A 24,551-nucleotide genomic window follows, 5' to 3' on the forward strand; every position below is an offset into this window, starting at 1 on the left:
ATGAGTTGTGATTAATAGACAAGATGCAAATAAAGCCCCTGTTCTTCCGATTTCTTTCCTATGATTTGATTTTTATAAACTTGTTTTCCAATACAGACATCTTGCAATGCACTTAAAGATAGTTACGCAAAACAACTGCCAAAAAGCAAAGGTGGCTGACTATGCTGACATCAAGACCTAGAGAATTTCAGCCCCCAGCTCCTTTCCACGCCTTTAATAGAGTATATCCGCAAAATTAGAGTAAGGACATACGCTAATGAGTAGATGGGTGTGTGTCAGTATTTAAAAAAAAAGTGAAAAACAAAACCCAAACTATTCTGTTGCATCTTTAGAGAAATGCTTACAGTATTCAAGTCCCTTCTCTTCCCATCGATCTCACAGCCAAGGGCAAAAACTGCTCTGGGGGCTGATGGGAGATTGCCTGGGCATCAGGGAGAAAAGAGCTTTATTTCAATAACCTACAGGTACAGGAAGATTTTAATTCCGAAAACAGGCTGCCTAAGCACAAAAAGTAGGTGTTGGAATGACGTTTCCTTCCAGTTTCCATAAAGAACAAGCGAACCAGCTCGTTTGCCCCAGCGGCCCCCTGCAAGCGTGGTTACTCCTGGGGCTCAATCACAGCGTCCTGGGGAAGCGGTGGTCTGGCACCTTCTCTTTTAGCCCAAGTACTTTCTATACCTTCAAACCCTTTGGACAACAAATGCTAACATTCTGGCTTTTTTTATAGGTCACCGATGTGCAGCAGCGTGCTGCCGTTAGCTCTTGGCAGCCGTGGCACCCTGACATGGGAGGCGCGGCGCGAGGGGAGATGTCAGGATTGCTGGCACTGCCAGCGCTGCTAATTACCGGCGGCGTGGAATTGGCAGTCGTACTTTCATGTCCTGAATAACAAGGACTCTAGCAGGGGGTGAATCCAATTAGTTTGTCTGCATAGCAGGAAGGCACTGATATCTTCATACAGCGTTGGCTGTCTGTAAATCCTGGGCATAAGTATGAAGAACATTCTATGGAGAGCACATATGTGGCTGTCAGCTTGTCTGATTTTCTGTCCGATTCTTTGCTTTAAGCAACAAACATGGCAGATAGCATTGCAATGGTTCCTATAATCACATATATTCTGCGGCTGTATTTTGTCGATTTGCTTATCACCAAAATGCATCTGCAGTGGTTACCACTCTGAGAGATGACGAGAGGTTATCTGCACGGCATTTGCATTAGAGTCACAGGGGTACAAGGGAAAAAGGAAGCAAGGAATAAAACCACTACATTTATCTTTGCTGTGCCTAGCTCCTGACCATTTTCACCATGCTAATATTCAAGAAACCAGCCGATAGGTCAGCCTCAACCAGAACTTTCTTTCCTGTATCCCCGCAATTAACTGCAGGAGCTCTTCTGCATCTTCACCTCATGCCTCCCACCAGACCAATGCTGCCTGACCCACCCGCAAGTAGGACACCGACTGCACCTGAATGAAACACGCACGTACAGAAGGGACAAAGCTTCCATCAACTGGTCCCTGTTCAATGTGTTTAGCTAATTAATGAATCACGTGCTATAGAAATACACAGAGAACTATAGCTGAGCTCACCTAAACCTGTTTTCGGCTAACTAGCATTAATTCTCAAAACTTACTTAAGAGACATCAGGTTTTATTTCTGTGCTCTCAAAGCATCAAGAAGCACCTATACCAGGAATCCACTCGCTATTGTTAAATCAAAGGTCACTGATTTTAGCACGTTAATAAGCAAGGCATTAAACACGATTTTATAGAAGATGTGTGAAGAGCATTTAGCATCACCTCTCATGGCTATCATTGCTACTCACATCTCTTTAATGAATTTGAGTCAAAACGTACTTCTGCAGCACTACACGGAGTGATTAGCAGTTTTTAGACTGAGAATGTTAGTATGAGCTAAATGAAAATCTTACGCTGTCTGCTCTGAATAAAAGTGATGCCTGTCAGTTCAATAAAGGTGGGGGAAAGTGAGTGGAGAAATAAGAGAGCTGTTCAGTAAAGTTGCACTCACTCTGATCATCAATACAGCTTTCCGGATATCTCTTATTCCATCGTACACCAGTCGTGAAGCATCGATAAACTCGTTTTCATCCATTGGCTGAGCAGGGTCTGAACTCAGTGCTTCCACAGCAGCTTCTACTTGCTCAGTAAACCGTGGCATAACTGTATGAAGGACACAAACCAACCGTCAGTCCCCACCCCAATACCATTTGCTGCTACATACCCCCATGTGCATGTCTCATTGTTAACTACTACTGGAAACTCTCCAACAGTTCCCTTTAAACTCAAAACATTTGTTACAAATGAATACCAATGCTGGTGCTCCAGTCTTAACTTCATTTCGTTTTCTGTTTACTCTGCTGCTATTTTTTCCTTCCCCCTGCACACTTTAAAATTTATCACGCCCTTGTTGTGGACAAGGGGAAAACACCCAGGGAAGCAGTTAGAATCTATGGGATAAAGCATTAAGTGTTTATTTAACAACCCCTGCAGATACACAGCAATGGGGGGGAGCCATGAAGCTGGAGCTGAACAAGCCACTGAGGCAGGGCAGTTTGCACTTCTGTGCTCCAGTGACTCACTGCAGCCACAGGAAGAACATCACAGAACCATTTACAGTCTGTTCGGTTCCTCAGTGTCACCCGTGATTCTTCATCAAAGTTGTAATTAAAATAAAAACAACAACCAACGCTTGGCACAGCACTCACTGAGGCAACCAGAATCATTCCTTACCCTACATGGATGTTACCGGCTGGTTCACAGGCAACACCCACATGTGTTGTTATGGGGTGGGGGACAAGAACCTACAAGGCTTCTTTTAAAAGCTCTACAGACATATTACAAAATTTACTCTCCGTTCTGTTGTGTCAGTGCCACCGAAACCTTTCCAGCCCTGGGTACAGTGCTGCAAGATGGTCAGCACATCCTTCAGGCCCTGACTCACCCTCTGGTTCTCTGACTTTCTGCAGCTCAGTCAATGACAGCCGGCACATCCAGGGAGACCTTTCACATTGCTGAGTTTTGAGCCAGTCAACAAAGCAAAATTACTTTTCTCATTTTGCAACAGCTCTGCAAATAACTCCCCCTAATTTTCATTATAGTATGTAAATGGAGCCGTTAATAGATTTCACGGGTACATTAGGATCTATCTGCCCGTCCACTTGTAAGCAATATGAACTCAGGGGTCCTGGAGGAACCACTCTTACCTGTGTTGGACAGTAACTTCGTTGCTTCCAGCACCTTCTCAGTGTAGACTCCAGGCTCGTAGTTATCCATTTCAGAAGTGACAACATGAATGACTCTAGCAGCACGTCCTCGGATTGCACCAGCTGTGCGGTCTAAGCCATCAACATCTTTTTCTTGGAGAGCAATGACACATTTGTTTACATCTTCTAAAATATGGTTCTCTGGTGGTAAAAGAAGGAAGATTTAGACAGTAATATCTTCTTTTCTGCCATGCACATCAGCATTACAATTTCTCAGTTTGTGACCTGCACTAAAAGACCTCCAGACAGATGCTGTAAAGCATTAATTTTTAACCTTGCTACAACCAGCAAACAGCTGCCCTTCCAAACCAGCTGTCAGACAAAGGTCAGTCCATTCATCTGGTGGCATCCAACGCTCTTGTCCCCTCTCTGTACTCTACTTTACCAACAGAAAAGCTGAGTTCAGCCCAACTCTCCCTAAACATCTTTCTTTCCATGTTCCTCCCCTCGACTGCCGAAGCCCTCGCTCCAAATATTTGCAGGCCACTCCCGCTGTCATTACACGGGGGTGGGACAATGAGGCACGGGCCCCAGTGCCACACCTCATCCACTAATGCCCTGGCAGACTGGGGTGCTTGTTGCACATTTCTAGCTTCCTACATAGTGTTTTCCCACAACCAGACACTTACCAGCAGAGTATTACACTGTTAGTCCTGGATACACTTTCGAGACATGCAACATATGCAGTGATTTATGCAGAAAGCGTTCCAGCACCAGAGTGCTCACTGCCTCCCAAGAAAACAGAAAATAAAGCCAAAACCTCCGTTTGTAATTTACTTTCAGGATATACGTTTTTATACAGAGATATTTTCCCTCATTTATCAAGCTCAAGAGGTCCAAATGAGTAAAAACCCTCAAGAGATTTCTGAGGATGCCTAACGAGGTTTGGATGCTCATCTGCTGACACCTATCCAGGATGTTTTCCAAACTCCGTTAGGCACTTCTTTAATGTATCAGTACCAATGATTTGACATCACAATCCAACATTTCTGCTGCTTTGTAAGAAACCTCCTTGGAAACATTTCTGCTGTGTCCTTTAAATAGTTTCCAGCATTACTTACCATTGCCTTAATCACTCCACGCTGCCAATCTGTGCTACCGAAGTGGCTTTTATTCCCTACACAGGTAGTAAAAGAGACATTTTGCAAGAGCTGGTAGAGCTGAGCAGCCCATTGAGTTGGCTGATAGAGGATTTGTATGAACTGGCTGGAAGGACTGCTGCTGGAAGAGTCCTGCATAATTTACATAAAATTAACAGAGCCAGATGCAATATTGCAAGACTTCTGTAAGCAGCCTGGACAAAAATTACACTTGTGAAACACCTCTGAAGCAACTCGGAATGAGCAAGTTCAGCTGAGGGCAGGATGTGGCCCTAAGAGAGAAAAGTGCAGGTTCATCAGTAAGCTGACAACTCGGTGAGCAGACAGCCAGCTCCAAGAGCTCCAGCAAGGAGCACACACAGTGTCGGTATTAAAGCAAGAGGCAGACATCCCTGCAAGTTACAAAAACAAAAAGAAAAGCATCAGTGTCAGGCCAAAACAGAGACTGCTTATTGCCTGGATTCCTACAAGAATAAAGTACACTGAAAAGCCTCTTCAGATGATGCGAACTTTAATAAAAGGCACTGGCAAAATGAGGATGGGTATCTAAATGCCGGCTGATCAGCTGATGTCTTTCACAGATGCAAAGTGGCCAGAAAGGTAATTCTGTGGGAAGACAGAAAATCCTCCGCAGGGAGGTCTGCGAGGGGCCCTGGGGAAGAGCGGGGCTGTCAGGTGCATCTACTCAGGTTATATTTCCAGCTGGATGATAACAAATAAGACTTGACACCGTTCTTTGTGCTCGTCTATAGACACGCTACTACCTGTCCTACAGGCATATGGACCACGAGTGTCTGGCACAAAATGCCATCTGCTGAGGCCAGGGTGGCAGCGCCGGGGAAATGCTGACACAGGTTCAGCGCCAGTACCTGCAGGGACGTTACGGAGCTGTCCTACATCAAAGCTCACAGCTCTCGTGCTGCTGAGCGGGAGAAAAATCTCACAGCAACAAAAGGTAACGCTGACTGGAACAGCAGCAACAGCAAAGGCATCGTGTCCTACCCGAGGAAGTGTAGGGAAAAAACGGTGCGGGTTGGTACCAAGGTACGAGAGGATGAAGTGGAAAGACCACATTTTTCCAATAAAAATATTTTTAGAGCAAACAAAGAAATACAAAGAACAGTGAAAAGGTAACAGTTGGAAGTCCCCATGCCTGTCACTCCTCAGCCCACCACCACAACACACCTAGCAGCACCTCCCCATCACAGCAATCAGGAACTCCTTCCCCAAGCATCCTAAGTCAGCCAGGGGGTCTGGAGGCTAGAGGAGGACCAAAATGTGGAGCAACACCCAGAAGCTGAAGCCACAGATGCAAAAACATAACCCTGCTCTTCTGCTGTGTTCCCTGGGGAAAGGCTCAGGACCATTCCCATGGTGGAGCTTTTCTTGCCAAGGGACACCGGTGAAACCAGGTGGAGCTGTAGTGTCAGTAGGCATTGTTATAATCCAAATCCTTGCGTGTTTGCACATTTCAAAACACAGGATGCATTTTGTAATGAAGAAGGACAACCACGGGGACCATGAAGGCTTCAGCCGCAGGCTCTTAAGATCAGCACTGTCATGGTGAGCAACCTCGAGCTTACAGCTCTGTCAGCTCCAGAAGAACAGGAGGCAGCACACGGGATGGGTTTTAAGAGGTTTGGAAGGAAATCCAGGTAATTTCAGAGCCCTGAATGTGATGATTACATGGTGCCATCAGCAACTGCTCTGAAGAACAGTCAGTGGGAACACAAACACGCAGAGAGCTAGGGAGGGGACTGACAAGGGGATAAGTATTGCGGGAGGTACAGAAGAGCTCTGAAATGAGCAATGAAACAGGCAAAGTCTTTGCAGACGATTAAGAGATGACTGAGTAAGCATACGACAGAAGTCTGTACACTTACGAACAGCATGAAGAAACTGGAAAGGGAAAAAATTGTGCACCACCTTCTACAACAAGGCATCAAATGAAGCGCACAGGCGACGTTTCAAAACCAAGGAGGTTCTTCACACAGGGCACTCCTAGGGTGTGAATGTTGCACCAGATGCTGGAGATGTCAGCAGTTTGTAACGGTCAAAAGAGCAACTCACACAGGCTGAAGTGAGAAAAGCCCAGCAAGGGCCGCTCAGCAGCCGGCACCTCTGGTGCTGGAGCTCCCTGGACTGCAAACCACACCTGGCTGGGGGCGCTCAGGAAGATCCTTAGGCTGTAGGAGTCTGCTGCTCTGAATTCCCTGGGCACTGACCATCAGCTGCTGCCAGACCGTTGTCCTAACTCTGCAGGGCCTTCTTGTCCTGGGGTCTTCATTAAATGTTGTAACCTGCAAGCTTAGCTGCAGGACTACACGTTCAAGCTTCCTGGTTCCTGTACAGTCTCCTGCTATTATCTACATCCAGCACCTCTTCCATCGAGCCTGCACAATTAATACAATTCCAGCCTAAATTGGACAACAAAGCACACACTTCCTGCTAGACAGCACAACAAATTGTAGGAATGTGGTATTATACACACGCACACAGACCTACAAGAACGCTTTTTAATTTTGCTTACATCCCTGTTAGTTATCAATTTAAACCCTTCTGTGCACCAAGATCCTCATAACCCCACGAGGAACCTGGCATAAATCATACCCATCACAATCTTATCCAAAGACACGTTTAGGCTTTTAGCAGAGAACTGGAGTGGTGGCATTTATATGGAAAACATTTATCAAAGTTCAAACAAATAATACTCGAAGCAGTATTTATTGCTTTAATATTTTTCAAACATCTCTTTGATAGCGCAGCAAAACCAGTAATTGCTGGATGCAGTTGAGCATCTGAAGCAGTCCCAAACCACAGCACTGCCCTGGCACTGTTTTGGGGAGCACGCACACCCAGGAGGTGCTGTCTGCGAGGCAGCCTGCTGTCACCCCAGCAAAGAAACGGTCCCAGCCTATCGCCAAACCCTTGACACTTCTCAGAGCAATTCAACAAAGGGCCAGCACCGCATCCTGTCCCTCAAAAGCAGGTCCCCATCTCTTTCAGGGACCTACACAGGGAAAAGGACCAGCCAGTCCCCGTGGTTTGCCCCATTTTGAGGCACACCTCCAAGTGAACACAGCCAGGCGGCTCGGTACGGGCTGCGTTTTCACAGACCGACAGTTTTTTCCCTTTGAAACGTTTTGCACACTTGTGGGCAAACTCCAAATGGAACCGTGAACTTCAGCACGCAATTCTCTCTAAATATATTTCCCCAGAAATAGGCTCCTCGCAGCTGTGCCATTTCAACTGCTGCTGCAACGAAGAGCACGCAGAAAGAGAGAGAGAAGGAGGACATGCAAGTGCTGAGAAAGTTTCTGCTAACTCATTGCAAAGGAACCTGGTGTTCAGAACCCAGGGAACCACAATAAAACATGTAAGCAGGTGACTCTTTGTAGAAACACTACCTTTTTAAATTTATTTTGAATATTTATTTTTTTTAAAGAGGGTCTTCTAATTCAGGACCTCAGTATTTCATGTACATTTCCTAGGTATGTTCACTTGGTACCTCTGATCCCACACATCCTTCTCTAAAATTCCTCCTTACGCTGGGGTTTCTAGGTCACTGGAGATGCTCCAGTCTGCTCTAGGAAAATCAGACCCTCAATTTGTAGTGGTAATTTGTGAAAGCTAGCGCAGGCACAACTCATGTGGTTATAGCACTGTGTCCTCTGACTACAACGGAATTAGAGGACGTGAAAATAAAAATGCCCCTATTATTTCTAGGTCACTGCAGCTACTAGTGGGTCTTTATCACTTGATGCTGATAAAACAGGTTATCTCGGCAAGCACTGTGACAAAAGGAATTATTACTGTATCATGATAAGTATATGATCTTCTTTAAAAACGTTAGGAGAACTGAAGGGATTAAAAATATTCACTGAACATTTTCTGTGCGAACAGTTTTAATTAACTTGTATGATCAGAGTTTGATATTAATTTTTGTTTTTGCAAGAAGAGTCTGAGCTGAACTGAGGGATCCTTTTTTCTGCTAGTTCCTAACTCGAACGTGAATGTCTTCTATTTCCCCCAGTGTTAGGGTGAGGCTTGTCTCCAGTAGCTACACGGCAGCTCACTGGAAGCTCAGCTAGCGATTCCAGATCCAGAGCCATGAAGTGTCTTCCACTATATTTAAGCGGATCTGTCTACTGACATGTAAATATATACATTTATGCATGCTCACTCTGGAAGTGCAATGACAAGTTTCCAGAGTACCTGCTAACTAAACTGGCACTGTTTTCACACTTGGAAAAATACCTTTTCTCCTTGTGCCAACAACTCCCGCTCTATTTTTACACCTCACTCGGCAGCAGACAACGCGTGCCAGGTGAAGTGTACCAACGCCATCCCTTCCAAACGCCAGGGAAGGCTCCAGAAGGCTTTTATTCCCAGGAATAAGCTGGGTTACGAGAAGGACTGTGTCTCAGGTCACCCCCTTACCTGATACGGCCAGGAAGTCGTCAATGGAAGTTATGTCATCGACGGCGTCGGTCAGCACGCGGACCTGCCTCTCCCACTGCTCCTTGAAGAGCTCCATGTTTTCCTGAGCCAGCTTGCTTTGGGGTTTAGCAGCCAGAGCCAGGGCGGCATTAATGACCTGCAAAACACCTCTGGATTTTTAAAGCATGTTCTGATCTCGACAGAAAGGTTCTTTATGTTTATCCAATGAACTCAGCAGCAAACAAAGCAAGTTTAATAAGTTTTCTGGAACTTGATGTTTAAACACAGAAGTGTTCATTCTGATGCTTTCATGCCCAGCTCATACCTGCTCCCACGTTTATTATGGGCAGTTATTACATGCAAGGACACCTGGCCCGTATTCACACCAGCCAGCTTCACCTTTCTTTAACAGCTCATGTTAAAGAGGTGCAGCTCTCTGAACACGGGTCATGCTGTTACACATTTCACACAGGATGACATTTAGAACATTGGAGGCTGCATTTCCTAAGCTAGGCACTAGAACCTGGGAAAAAAGGTCAAAATAGGATTAAGTTTACACAGTTTGAAGTAGGAACAATACACAAACACAAAAAATAAGGATAGATTTTATTATTTATCTTCTTTTCCTTAAAATCTTAGTCTGTACCTTGCCAGTAATTCTTACAAAAGCTTAAGATTCCTATTATGGCTCTGGAAAAGCTGAATTGGCCAGAAAACAGGAGGGTTTTTTATCTGATGCTTCTCCCAAACCCCCTACAAGTTTTTTTCAAACCCTCAGCCTGTAATTTCCTTCGATCCTGTTGATTTTCTGAGCAGAAGAAATGTTACACACACTGCTGGGCAACAAACTTTTTGCTGTGCTAACTCATCAGGTAAATATCTAAAATAGCCTCCTCCACGTGTGGGAAGGAAGCCATCACAAAAGCCTGTTCCTCTTCCAGCATCAGCTCTGGCTCCACTATGCTTCAGCAAAGTGACCTGGGAACACGCCAGGCACGAGAAAACCTCCAGTCAGACCGACACGACAATCCCAGCCTTGTTTTCAAACACCTGGGCGCTGGAGCTAATTAACTCCTAAGCTCAGCGTGTAATTTTTCTTCTCCACTTTAGGGCTGCGTTAATTTCATGAAGCCGTTGAACAGAACATGCAAGCACCAGATGTTCCCGCGTTTACAAGATCTACTTTTTCTACCTGCTTCATTTGGAAGTGTCACAAAGCATTTAAAAAAATCCAGAACTCACTAAACACGGGAATGATGGTGATGTCAGACGTGTCATGATGGCACTGAGTGAGTCAGGCAGAAGGAGGCTGATTCACCCAAGGGACGCGAGGAATGGCACTGGCTGAGCGAAGCTACCCTGCTCTGCGAGCTGTACACCTTGAAATCCTGGCAATAACGACACCGTCCCTGTGCTGACCGAGCAACGTGTGGGTCTGCTGCTGCTTCCCCTTTTCCCAAATTAAACCGTGAATTCTCACTTTGAGGGTAAGCAGCTGTGGGAACCAGGAGTCCCCTTCCAGGAGAGCTGCTGCCTGCTGGGGTGCTGGCTGCTCCGACCAGCCTCACACTGCCCATGGGGTCTGCGGCTCCCAAGTCCTGCAGGCTCTGAAAGAAGCCTTGTGACACCCACAGAAATGAAGTTCAGAAGTCTAAAATCAATCAGAAATGGAGTTTTTAGAAAGGGAAGCCCATTCTCTGCTCAAAGCTCCTGTTTCTTCAGTCTAGCCAATGCCACTTCTTGCTCCAGACTCATTTCTGTAATGCACTATCTATCAATGAAAATCGAGATATCCAAATTTTATGAAGATGAATACAAATAACAGGCATTATGCAAACAAAAAGGGTGAGACAGGCAGTGTTCCAGCAATCTGCTCTGCGCTGTTCTGTAGCTAGTAACCACTACTACAGAGACAGAGATGGCGATACCAGGGCTCAGGACATTTTATCCTCCTCTCCTGTAGCTACCTTGGCTAATTTTGGACCAGCAAACACTTTAGGCACTGGGACAGGTCAGCCCTAGTGCTGAAGGAACATATTGTCTATGTACCTGTGTGCTGTATGTCGGGACAGCAGCAGCTGTCTGAACAATTAATCTTTGTCAACAGCCCCTGTCCAGCCCCAGATGCCCACATTAAGCAACTCCTCATACCTAACACGAAAGCTGTCAAAGAGAGAGGGCTCAGCAAGCGCTCAAATAAGGCATCACCCCAAACCCAAATGCAGGAGGCACAAGCTGCACCGCTGTCCTCCAGGCAGGCCACTTATCCAGCTGGAATAAGATTCTCATTTTGTACGTGACACCAGCAAAAAGGGATGGTCAACTCAAATGCGCCTTAAAAAATCTGCCCAGCAAAACTAGCAGGCAAGACCTGCCTTGCCCACAGACCCATCCCGTGCTTAGAAAGCAGCCAGCAGTGCTAGAGACAAGGGCAATGGTGGGGACATCGAAGGCTACTGAGTATCTCTGCAGAGCTAAATACAAAATACAGCTCAGTTCTCACAAACCCACAAAGGTTTGTGGGTTTTGTAGGTGTGCTCCCATGCGTGCTCAGGAGGAAGCTCAGGATGGCTGATGCAGCCCAAGAGCCCTTTTTATAGCACATATTCCATCTCATGGTCCTGAATCCATTTCTACACATCTAGCATCTTATCTCCATCTGCAAAGCGGTCAAAACGTTCAGTTTTAGCAAGGATGATCAGAACCTTCACTCTGTCAAATATGCAAAGCTTAAGATTTACACAGACAAGTTATCCTGGACATCGCTCACATCTATTTGGTTGAAATATCCCAGGGATTACTGATAAAATCCTAAAAAATATCTATTCAGGTAAATGTACTCTGGCATCATGGCTGGTATCCAGTGACTGATTTGCCAACAGATGCTTAGGAAGGCATGGCAGAAGGACAGAAATACCGGATTATACCTAGTCTGTGGGTATGGTGGGTGGTCAGCACTGTAATTCCTTTATTATCTAAAAATAGATAATAAAGCTTTGGAGGTAAGGGTTGAAGGATTGACTGAAGTACACTATTGCTCCTCCAAAAACATGAAGCACTGAGCATTTAATTGTAAGAATTAATTTTAAATATGAATAACTTACAGGAAGGATATATATAGTCTAAAAATAGGAAGAACATGGCAAGACTACCTGAAATGTGGCCGTTTCCATGTAAAACATTTGGCAATTGCAGGGAGATATTCTGTATCTCAGAGCTCCTCAAAATTCTGCCAGAGCACTGTGATCACAATGACTCACTGAAGTTGTACAAAGCAAAGAATCAAACAGGGACATTTTGAGACTATCCAGAAGGAAATGAAGCATGGCAAGAAAGCACACTATTTTTATCGGTGCTTTGTTTCATGTAGCAATTGCAATGTTCAAGTCAGCCCAGCGCTCGGGAGCGTGGTTCCAGCCAGTTGCTTGGAGCTCCTTTCCTCTGCCTCCAGCACAGCCAGGGCTTGGCAGCTCCTGCCCTGAGCTCTGCGAGGCTGGGGATCCAAAAACCTCGCAGCTGATGGCTCAATCTGCACCTCAAATCCTCCTGGGAAGAACCTGCCGCCTTCCTCCTTGCTGAAACTAAAGATCGAAGACAAAAAGCTTCTGCCCCCCACCTGGAAAAGTGACAGGAAGACTGGGCTGGCACAGCCAGAGGAAGAAACCTCACCTGGCAGAAGGAAATTATTGCCTATTTATTTCACCTTGCAATCCTCACCTCTTGCCCCTTAATGTCATCTCAGTGCACACAACACCCATACGCCACGTAGCTCCCTGGCTCGGTGGCTGCAGGCACTCATTTCACTGTTGCCTCAGTATTTTTATAGGGACTTTTGATCTTTACAGGGCACTGTTCCTTCTGCACTGGCTTTAGGGTGCTGCTGTCCCACACCAAGAAGCACCCAGCCACCTCCCCCCTGCTCACTAAACACCTGCTCTGTTTAGTTCAAATATTTGGGATTTTTTTTAATTTGTTTTGCTTTTAAATAAAGATCTTGGTGCATCAACTTTCTTGTGGCCATTTGGGTAATGAGGTGGAAAAGTAGCTACATGGCCTTCCAATTTAGGGTATTTTACATTTGTAGAAACAAAACCAAACCAACCCCGAAGCAACCCAACAAAAAACCTAATAAAACGAGGAAGGGGGAACAGAAGCAGAGGGAGCCCAGCCTTCAGTTTGGCACCGAACCAGTTCATGCCCTGCACCTCCAAAGCTGCCACAGCAGCCGAGCCCAGCTCAGGTGGCTGCTAACACCGGTGTTTTTCTGTTAGCTTACTGACAGCTTGTAAAAAGCTGCTCATAACTTGATTTTCCACACCCCAGGTCCCAAAGTTACCTCCAGCATCCACCCTCCTCCTGCCCCCCCCTGCTCCTAGTTGCATTTTGCTCCGAGAAGGAACACGGGCTGTGAGCAGGACATTTCAGTCACTTCCACTTACGTCCAACCCCGGGCTCGCATTCGCATGTCCGTGTGTGCTAACCCTCTCTGTCCTTCCATACAGCAAAAAGCACTCTGCAGAGACTGCTGAGCTGAGATGCCTGGAAGCAAAGCACACAGCAGATTGTTTTGCACGTTCGCCAGCTTTAATGGCAGCGACCAGCAAGTGCCTGGATGCTGAGGCACCAAAGGGAAAAGTTTGCTCCTGACTTCCAGTTCTGCGCTTCTGTATATGAGAGGTTCTCTGACCACTTTCCCTTCCCGTGGTTACTTTGGGTGTCTAAGCAGAGGATGCTTCCTGCTGTTGGTCACTGACAGGCTTTTACTGGAATAACATGACCTTTTCCAGTCTAGCTTCTGCTGCTGTCAAAGTGATTTTCTATTTATATCCCGTGCATGCATAATTATCCTATCAGTTTCCTGTATAAAGAAAAGCATTTTCTTTTGTAGCTGAAGGCTCGCATTGTAATACCAGCCACTGCTGAAGCTGCAGGAATGTTGGGGGCATTTGTCTTGGTGTCCCTTTGTGCTGCTTTGTTCTGTGTTTCACTGACTTGAAGCAATGAAGCTTTGGGAGTTTCAGGGCACGATGCTTTTTCTGGAAACTGTTCTGCTACAGCACTCCCCACATTACACCGTGCCAGTGATGAAGAGACACAGTCCTTACCCACTGACATGCCTCTTACCTCAGAACTGAATCCCTTTCTCCTATCATTGATTCTTTTAACGTACATGCAGAGAATCAGTAACAGCTCGAGCTTCTACTATTCTTCCTTGGATGGCCGCCCCTGTCCTGTGGTGGTTGTTCTTCACAGGGAGCCTGCACGACACAGATCTGCACCGAAACGTTAACTTTTCAACAGAAGTTTTCATGCACTTTGGAGCCTCTACACGGGACTCCTCATATGCTTTTGCATTTTGTTTGTCTGTGGCAGTAGGTGTGATCAGCATATGTAACCATCTGCCTCATCAGAAATCTATACGCAGCAAATTGCTTTTCAAGCTTTTCCAAATTAGAATGTATGGATGTGGAACAGCAGTCATTAAAACAAGACATTAATATGAAAAGAGCCAATTTATTTTTTTTATTATTTTTTTTTTATAAAAAATGTAATTTAATGCAAGAATCATCGGAAGCCTGCTTAATCGGTGCCACTCACTGAGTGTGCAGGGTGGGCGAGCTGCACCAACTGCTGCCTGTGCTACAGCAGGCATGGAGCGAGCACGGAAAGCAGAGGTAGAGACGGTGCCTGGTGCCCTGGCGAGGCAGCCCGTGGTGCTCAGAGCCACCCCTCGGTGCCCTGAAGCTGGGAGAGCAGGTCCCAAGCGCCCGTGCCAGGGAGGTGTGGGTCCACCCTGCTCCTGCAGGCTGCCACCCAGGGGATGTCGGTCCCAGGGGTGCCAGGACCCAGCCTGTTCTGGAAGAAGCACCCAACCGACAGAAGCTCTATTCCATAATTATTTTCTGAAGATCCCAGTCGCCTACAATTTGGCTAGGAGTCGACAGATGAACTTTACAGAGGCTTTAAAGAATGCGAAAGTCAACAAATAGCTGGTAGAAGCAGCTGCAAGTGACAGCAGACTGTCACATCAAAAGGATGGAGCAATCCTTTCCCTTCAAGAGCTATACTGGGGCATTTTCACTGTTGCTTTCTAAACACCTACAGCTTGTATGATCAGAAAGACTGCTATGGTTAAGCTCTCTTCTCAGACATCTTTAATTCAAAACGCTGTTACAAAACAGCTTTCGCAGGCTCCCAAAGCAAGTACTTCTTGGAAACAGAACTCAGAAGCCAAAGTTGCAAGCAAGGATCCAGGTTTTTGAGTTGAGATAAACAAAATCTTTCACTAATTTACCATTGGCAAGCTCTGTGTTTAGCAAGAAGGCAAAGACAACTTCCCCCAGCACTCTGCTAGGCAAATGGAAGCACAGGCAACTATTCCAAGTATTTCGCAGCAGTACTTTTCCATTTCCACTACGAAAACATCTTAAATGTTTAAAAAACAAAATGCTTAGCTGTAATGATCGAGGACTTTTGTTCCTTCCTCCTGACGCACCGCAGACACACCTAGCAAGGCACCCGGATGCAGGAAGGCAGGTAAACCCTGGGGGATGCCGGAAAAAAGTCCTTTCACTTCCACAAGCAGATTTTCAGCAACACATGCCTTCACAAACACAACTCGGGCTGGCTTCCAAGCCAAAGCTTCACAGAGCAGCACCAGTGCCCCCCGAGCGCTGCGTGGTTTCTCCCCTGCACGCCCAGCCTGGCAGAAGCGACCCAGCGGGCTACTGCAGAGCACGCAGCTCGTCCTAACAGCCCTTCCTGGGCCATCAGAGGAGGCTCTAAATGCTATATTTAGCCTCCAACTTTGCATTTGATTCCCTGCTAATTGGCTGGGGACTCGCAAACAGCAAGGATGATGTTACTCACACGGCTTTTCTGGAGGAAACAACGATTTGCAGCAAGCCACACGATCCCAATTTAACTGCTTGCCGGTGCAGTGACTTTTCAGACCATTTTCTGTACTTTTTTGCTCAAAGAATTAAATTTCAAATCTGAGAACGTCTGAGCCCTTAGGTGACAGGGGCAATGAATGAGTTCTCGTCTGTACCAACAAAACTTCCAAGCTTTGCCTAAAGAAACAGTTTGAAGTGTTGCACATTCCTTACTCCTGCTGCCAGCTCTGGAAGGCTAGTTACGGCTAGGGACTGACTAACTGCTCTGCCCGAGATACAGCTTTTATAATTAACTCTACAGATTGATTTCTGCAGAAATCATTCTTTAACCAGGAGTTCCCTACTCCCAGAATGGCCTCTACACTGCTAAGCTATTTAAGAGGTTACCTGGGAACTTAATCAAGCGCATTAAATTTCAGTTTCATCCTTTCCACCAGAGCAATGCCCTGAATTAAATTTCATACATCGTACCTCCATGTGATATTGATATATTCGCTTGAGTTTCAGAGTGTATTGTAATTACTGATTGACTTGACTCACTCTGAATGCAGCATCTTTCTGGAAAAATACCATCTAAGCAAAAAAAAAAATGTAGATAATATTGGAGTAAATTTGTATTTTATGCCTAATTCACATGTTTGTCACCTAGAGAGATCCAAGAACAAGCTGTGCTTCTTGTCAGGAATAAACTGCTAAATAAGCATATAATTGCCTTTAAAAAAAGCACCTCACTAAGCTGTGTAACTAGAAGCATTTAGAGATTATACAGAATGAGCAGAGTTTGGGGGTGATCAGCAACACTCAGTGAGGACAAGTGTGCTGCATCGCTCACGCTGGCATTGGACAAACTCCTGCACTGTTAGGAGAAAACACAGATGCCATTTGTAAAACAGTTTAAACAAGTGTCCCTAATTATCTCAGGATTCACAACACGTTTAAATACTCCTAGAGCATTAAACTACCTACTGGAGAACACATAATGTAACATAAAAGCATTCTTTCAAGTACTAGGAACATCTATAGTGTCATTTACTAATCTCTTGGTGACTACCCTAAAATCAAGGCAGACTGCACTGTGGAGCAGTAGAACTAAAGGCTTGGAAACTCAGCTATGGAACTTACATAAACCCAAACCCATCAGTTCTAACCCTCCTCACCCGTTTATAGATAATCAAAGCTTCCAACACATGCTACATGTGTTAGCACAATCCCTGAAAATAAAGGCTAACAACTGCACTTCGGTCTTCGTGACTACTGACTGTAGTTGATTATTTCATGTCGACTTGATTATGACGGTAATTTTATAAAGGTGACAGACCACTACCCAACTTGAATATGTCCCAGAGGCATTTAGATTCAAAGAAATCCTAACTTTAACATGCTTGTTTTCAAAAGCACCAGCATTCATTTAGAGGAACATGCATTATACTCCCATATTCTTGGAGATAGCTAAAAAAACAATTTATGTCTAGTCTGGTTAGTTTCTTTAGGAAAGTGCAAGCCCTCATACCAAGCATGATGACTTTGACTTTTAAAAATCTATTTCTTACACATGCTTTCTTCCAGCTCTAAAAATTGGGCCCTTTGCTTTTAACAAGCCATATATACCACCTGCCCTGGACGTGGGAGGATGGTAACAGCACAGCTGATGCACCGGTCCCAGGGTCTGATCCAGGAGTGCAAACCACACAAGTCTACCCCAGGACAACAAAAGGTCTCCTGGATAGTATTTGATGTTTTATGTTTAGGTGCTGATCTTCACCTATTTAATAACACTGTTACTACAAATTAATATGAAAAATTAAACTAGTCCTCCTCCTACGTGGAGGAGGACTAGTTTATATATTATATATATATATATATATATATATATATATATATATATATATATATACACACATATATATTTGAAATCAGTCTAAAGGAAGTGAGATATCTATGGGAGAACTTGAATAAATTTAAATAAATAAATAAATAAAAAATAAATAAAAAGCTCCAAATAATTCTGAGATGATGAACCTTATTTTCATTAAATGACATTTGACAACTTTTGAGTACGTATTTTCCATTAGCATCCAGTTACCAACAGCAGCTAATTTGTGTGTTTTAGACCTGAACTTCCTGATGCTTTTAAAGACGTAATCGCAAGAACTGACAGCACTCCGCAGTCTTCAGGGGTTCATTCAAGTATCTAGTTGTTGACATTTAAAACATCAGTAGTATCAAAATGAAAGAGGATAGCCTAGTTCTTATATAAACCTAATTTCCTTTGTGCCATTAAGAAGTTATTAATTAAAGGATAGTCTCAGCCAGGTTCAAACTCTTCATGCATAGCCAGCTTCCTCTGATCCTAGTCTATCAGGAAGATTTTTTTGACATATTTACAATCTACTCAGGAAAAAAAAAAAAAAAGCAATTCATCTTATAGCATATATCAGAGCAGTGGTAGTGTCTTCACAACACATCTTCCCACAACATGAACGTGCAGAATAAATCACTGAAGCTTCACTGGGTTACTGTCTCGGAGGTTACCAGAATACCCAGGCACAAGGAAGTTACAGTTACTATGTGAAGAAGAGCCGAAGATTCATTCTCATCACTAATGACTTTCTGTCAAGTAGTTCTAGATTTCTAAGTTTTGATGCATTTGATTTACTCCCCACGTTAAGGAAAACACCAAGTTCTGCAGGCAGACAGGTCCGTAAAGGTACACCAAAGGCCAGCACTGTGTACAGCCAAAACAACCTGGGTGAGCCTCATGCTCTTTGTTACCTGGGGACACAGGGCCTCGAGCTGGCTGGCTGACATGCGCACCAACTTCACACCTTCTTCGTTATTCGAGATGGAGCAGGCCAGGTTAGCAACCTGTGTCAGGGGAAAAGAAAACAGAACCGTTAGAACTGATTGCTCTTTTCCTCTATAGGAAACTTTTTACCCACCCCAACAGTGACCATCAAAATGCAAACTGCCCACATGGATTCGGTTGTAACAAATTTTGAAATCACTAATGACATTTGTTCTGTCTCGAGCCATAAAACATCAGGTCATAAAACCATAGCCATACAAAGAAGACAGAGATTTGTGTTACCACCCTTTCAGCAAAGTTGTCACCAGTAAAATGGACAAGAGCATCACTGGCAGCGCTTGAAGTCACAGTTAAAATGCCCGCTCCAATTCAGGACTAAGACAGCAGCAATCACACAATTAAAAAAAAAATCCTGCTCCAATGCACCTCGGGATTAAATCTGATGCTTGTAACTATATGGAAACTCAATTTTTCTTAAAAGATTTCTACACCCTGCTGTGTGTGAACCACAGGAACCTGCAGATAGGCACACCAAGCGATTCACGTGTGCAAGTGGTGCCGAGGTGCTGCAGAGCTCAGGCTTTGTGCAGCATCAGCAGAACGGCGCACGTCGGCTACAGGATCCCGGTGTTTGAACACACTGCTTTAAACTACTTGATGCACTTCTTATTTAGTCAAAGGCTGCAGAATAGAGAGGTGTTCCTCCAGCCCTCCATTTGTGCCGTGCTTCAAACAAAGGCACGTGCTGGTACAGGTGATTTGAAGAGCCATCCACAATCCCCTAAAATCAGAATAGCATCTCGTGATGCTACAGCTTTACTCCAAAACCTTGACCTGCTGCACAGCAGCATCCCTAAGTAGGGCATCTTGAAACAGAGGACCTTTTGTTAACAACTGCCTTTTAAGAGTACACAGGATGGGGACAGCACAGACTTTTTTGGTAATTGGAGATGTTCCTCATATTGGAGCTACTCTCAGGGGAAGGAAGTCTGAACTAAGTTACGTTTCGTGGCTGACAGGTGAATGACAAGCATGTTATTCTGAGCCATTTGAAGACAGAGCTGTAAAAATAGTACGAAGTGAACTGAGATGAACACTGAGTACTGTCCTTTCAGAGACAGAGCAACCTGCAAAAAAAAAACAGTAAATGTGTTGTAGAAGCCCCACTGTAAACCAGCAGATGCTCGCCAGCACCAGTGAACCAGATTTCTCCACGTCCTTCTCTCCATAACCTGGGAAAATTCCATCCTCCCTCTAATTAAACCATCCTGTGCGTTCGTATTCAAGTTGCTTTGAAGTAGTATCGGCAGCTACAGCGTATGCTCTCCCCCCTCCCCAAGTTGTTCCCTTTACAGCAGATGTTCCCACACGGAATACATTACTGTCCCACCAGCCACATGCCAACATGCCTGCACACTCTTTCATCAATTCCATTATTAATTTTGGGACCACGGCAAGTTCCCATCGCGAGGCACGCAGCATCCTCCTCCCCCCTGAGCCAAATCAAGCTACAGAGGATGTAAAACTGTCAGCTGTCAGGACGAGAGGTAGGTTTCCAGCGCTGAACGACTCGGTAAACAGATGCAGTGGCATATATTTGGATGAAAACAAACTGAAGTCGAGAGAAAGCCTATGCAGCATCAACACGCGGCACGCGGAACTCGGCCAGCTTTCAGATATCAGTGCTTTACTTCCCAACTTTCTTTTCCACCAGCCTGCAGAGAAAAGACCTCCATATCTCTAGGTGAAGCTGCTGCAAGTCTTGAGCTCATTGCAAGGTTGTGCAGCTCGTGCCCAGCTCACCAAAGGCTCTTTTGCCTCTCCTCCGTTTGCACGTTTGCTGCAGCCCCACACCCTGCTCATCCCCTCTGCAGGGCATGACCACCGACAAGCAAACAGTAACAACTCGTCAGGAAGGGATTTTATTTTGAACAGAGGGGTTTTGTCTTCTAGATTTGCTGTATCTTAAATCCCCAGTTCACAGCGAGCTGCAGTATATTAAGCTTTTGTTTAGAGGCTCAAAAATAAAGAGACAATAAGATGCCATGATTTAAAAGTCAAATAAAGATTTTGTTGTTGTTTTAAGCACAGGTCATATTTTGGAGAAATACCAGTTTGCCAATACTTTTTATGGTCCATATTTTCACGTCATTTCTGCCTCCCCGGCAGCAGTTACAGTTTCTAGAAGTGAGAAGAACACAAAGCCCTATTGACTAGAGGCTGAATAAAAGCTACATTGAGGCACTACAAAATCAGCCTCTCCGCTATCTGGAGATGTTGTGCTCTCTCTCAAGCCAAGTGTGATGAATCAAGCACAGAGAATCCTCGCTCTGTCTGAATACAGAGAGGCAAAGAAGTTGGTAATTGAGTGTCCCCGCCATGGTACTATGAAATTTTGCTTTTTTGCACAGTCATTTTTGTACAGTCATTTTTCTCCTGAATACCTCACTGATGGCAATTCTTCTTTAGAAACTGCCCGACTGGGACTGCCAACCTTCATGAAAGAAGTGTGTGTGCTTCCGTGACTGAGCTCCTTTGGCAGTTTAAGACAATCCAGTTGCTGGCTGCCACATCCCATCCTACTTCTGTGCCTCCAAATCTCAACACTTCATTTCAGCATGCTAGTCCAAGAGAAAGCTATTCGCTCTGGCAGATTAGCTTCCCTGCCAGATTAGCACGCAAACGTCCCAGCAAACCATTTGCTGAACACCAGACCAAAGGCAGGGACGTGGGGATGACTTCAGAGCGCAATGGACCGAGCCCTACATCCACAGCAACGCAGCGCTTCCTGCACCCAGGGGCAGACGCTCTCAATCTGTTGAAAGAACTCAAACCTCTTAAAATTCAAACCTTAAATGCTATTTCAACTTATTAATCAAGTCGCAAATGACATTACAATTCCATCTTTTAAATCGTCGTTAACTACCAGGTGCTCTATGGCTTGAATCCTGAAAGGGCACGTACCAGCTGCAGCGGGTGGCTCTACGATTAAGAAATTGAATTTTAAGAGTATCCGAAAGCACAGTTCATCAATAACTCCTGTGTGATGTTTGACAAACAGCTTCAAACTCCCTGTCAGAGGAAAGGATAAGGAACTCCCAGCCAGTTATCTGGCACGTGCACATAATACATAGAGTTTTGCAGCCCAGATGAAGATCAAATGTGACTAAATTTGTTCTAAAGCATGCAGAGCACCTGGAGATCACATATATTTCTTTCAAATAAAACAGAGCACCTCAAGCAAACAGAAGTTCCCTTTAAATCAAATGGAAATGAAATAGTTTTTCCATCTCGCCAACAACGTAGCTGACTGACATAGTAAGTGGTCAGATTTGATTTAGAAAGAACACTTGTGCTTGAGAGCAAAATAGCAATTGAATTCCCGCTGCATTTGTTCATTCTTACCATTCAATATCATCAAGCCCCTTTACATAAGCACTGCTGGCACAGGCATCAAAGGAGACAAAAAAAAATTGCAAATAATGTAATCAGCCATAATGACCAATTTCTTGAAAGAAGTTAAAAATACATAGGGAGATGAGGACGGGCTGGAGAAGTGAGAGCGAGGCGGCTCAGATACCTCTTGCAGCACAGACCAAATTAAAAGCCTCTTTTTGATGCAGTATGAAGACTCGAACAGCGGAGTACACAGCCACCTCCCAGAGACTGCCTCACGTACCCTAAAGGGCCGGACAGACCCCACACAGCTGCAGTTTGGATGGATGAGCTTCAGCCCGGCCCAAGGACAAAGGCGCCGGGCAGCAGCAGGACGCGCGCGGGCACAGCCACGTCAGCACCGCTCCTTGCTACAAACTAAGGAATTGTGCTGAGTGAAACCCCAAGCTGGATGAACTGATCTGCTTCTGGAACTCGAATGTGATTGTTATTAGCGATGACATGGGAGCACTGCGAGACAAGGGACGCCTTTGGAGGCGGCACTGGTCAACCAATTCCTCCCAGCGGCAGGCCCGTGCAAAGGGTCAGCCAGAAGTCATTACCAACAAGAAATGTTTCCAAAATTAAAAAATAGAGAAAAATCACGCCATCTGTCACAGAGATCCCATCTTCAATTCCAGTTAGTTTTCTGCAGAATTTTCTATTTTTAATCGCGAAGAGTCCTGGTATTTTTACAGCAATTTTTTCCTCCATTAGCAACAATTTGCCAGCCCACGTGTGTGGTGCCGGCTGTTCTAGACAATTGCCTCCTCTGACATTAGGAAGGTTTCACCTTTTTCACCTGAAGTTCTTTTTTTTTTTATTTATTTTTTTACCTTAAAGTTTGTTCTGATGCCAGTTAAGGAGCTGTGTCTTCCAGCAACACAAAGACTCCAGCAGCCTCACCTCCACGAGCTTGGGATCATCGCCAAACTTCTCAATTACACTGTTGGAAATTTTGAAGAAATACAGCCACAGCTTTGCAGCAGTTAAACTGCCTCTGCACTGGACAGCCTAGCTTAGGGAGAGGGGTTACTTTATACAGGACTGTTTATTAAAGTCTTAACAAAATGTTTTTTTCAATAAAAGACAAAAAGCGCAGGAGAAAAAAGGAACCGTAACCTAACACATTAACTCTTCTTTTTTTTTTCCCCCCCCCCAAGGATTTTGAAGGCTGATACTGAAAACTTGCATTACAATTTTTGCTTTGTGCATGTGGACTGACTTCAAAGCAGCAGCACTGAGCTTCTCCTTGCTTACAGGTCGTATTTTCAGCACAAATTCTTCAGAAAGCCAAACGCGCCAAGCGCTCTGAAGTGGGTGCTGCATGCAACCAGCCAGCAGGCGTAGCCCCCAGAAGGCTCTGTAGTGTTTGCTGTTCCATAATTTACTTCAAATTGGCAGAGCCTGCCCCAGCCACACGGCACCGTTATAAATAAGGGTTATATATCGCTATGCAGGAGACACTAATTGAATTTAAGAGTCTGACTACTCTTGCTTTGAAGCCACAGTTGAAAAAATACCATTGCAGAGTTTTCAGAGTCTTCCTATGGAAAAAACATTTCACATCAACCAGTATCCTGTCGCAAGCGATGCCCACAAACCCCAAGCAAAAATAACACAAAAGCCATGTTCCTTTATGCACAGGTGATTCAGGAATTTCAGTAACGTGGAAACAAGGCTTTCAAAAAGTGCCCTTTAACATTTTAATTTCTGATTAAACTTCAAAATTTCTGCCTTTTTTTTTTTTTTAACTACAGTTTCTCTGGGAATCCAAATTCCTGCTTTTACAAGCTAAAATTGCCCACTTTAGATGATTTAAAAAAAAAAAAAAAGACAAGCAGCCATCAGATACTTTCCTCTTGAGGACCTGCTACAGAGAAGTATATCAGATGCTCACAGATTACATGTGCTGAAATTTTTTCCTCCCCCATGTTAAGAAAACAGTGCAATGCAGGATGGTCAAAGCCCCAGAAATTCATTTAACTGCAGAAACAACAGTTCTGACAAACATGGCAACTGTGTACTTCCAGAAGAGATGTGTAAATTACGCAATTTCCACCTATCTTGGAAATAAAAGCTTTTATTATTCAGCAAGTCCCTATATTTATTAATTCGTTTATGTACCACAATATTCAGGATGATTCAAGATAAATGCAAGCATTCTACCGCCCAGCCCTACAAGGCACTGCGTGAGTGAGCTTGCCCTCTGCCTACAGCTCTACAAGCGCCCCAGTTTTGCAGAGGTACGGCCAATTAGGAATTAGGCAGAGCAGCTCCACTGCTGGTGTGTGCGGAGGGATGGCAGCGAGGACGTCCGTTCAGGTCCGCGGGGACTTGGAGCAAGTCACCAGGAGTCCTGCTGTCAAGTGCTCCGTGATTTGATATGACTTAAGTAGTTGCAAGTGGCTGCAGCTCCGTAGCAGGTGCCTTGCAAGAGATTGTTGTGGGCACCCGTATCCTAGTGTATTAACTTAAAATAGTAAAGGCTTTAAATAAAACAAGCCACATGCATAGAAAAACTCCAGACGTAAAGCACCGTGGGGAACGATGGACTAAAACTGAGATAAGGGCTATTTCTAGAGCGCTGCA

The 24,551-nt window shown here is 44.8% G+C and overlaps 1 protein-coding gene across 1 annotated transcript in view; it reads right to left on the reverse strand.

The window, feature by feature from the left end:
• Positions 1-24,551, reverse strand: part of CTNNA1 (catenin alpha 1) — a 111,916-nt gene that overhangs the window by 13,422 nt on the left and 73,943 nt on the right. Inside the window, exons 10-13 of the mRNA XM_027468651.3 lie at positions 18,491-18,583; positions 8,823-8,979; positions 3,223-3,423; positions 2,028-2,179 (exon numbers count right to left, since the gene is read on the reverse strand). Coding sequence (XP_027324452.1) covers positions 2,028-2,179; positions 3,223-3,423; positions 8,823-8,979; positions 18,491-18,583 — 603 coding nt within the window. The remainder of the gene's footprint in view (positions 1-2,027; positions 2,180-3,222; positions 3,424-8,822; positions 8,980-18,490; positions 18,584-24,551) is intronic.

This window comes from Anas platyrhynchos, chromosome 14, assembly GCF_047663525.1.
Source record: "Anas platyrhynchos isolate ZD024472 breed Pekin duck chromosome 14, IASCAAS_PekinDuck_T2T, whole genome shotgun sequence".
NCBI lineage: Eukaryota > Metazoa > Chordata > Aves > Anseriformes > Anatidae > Anas > Anas platyrhynchos.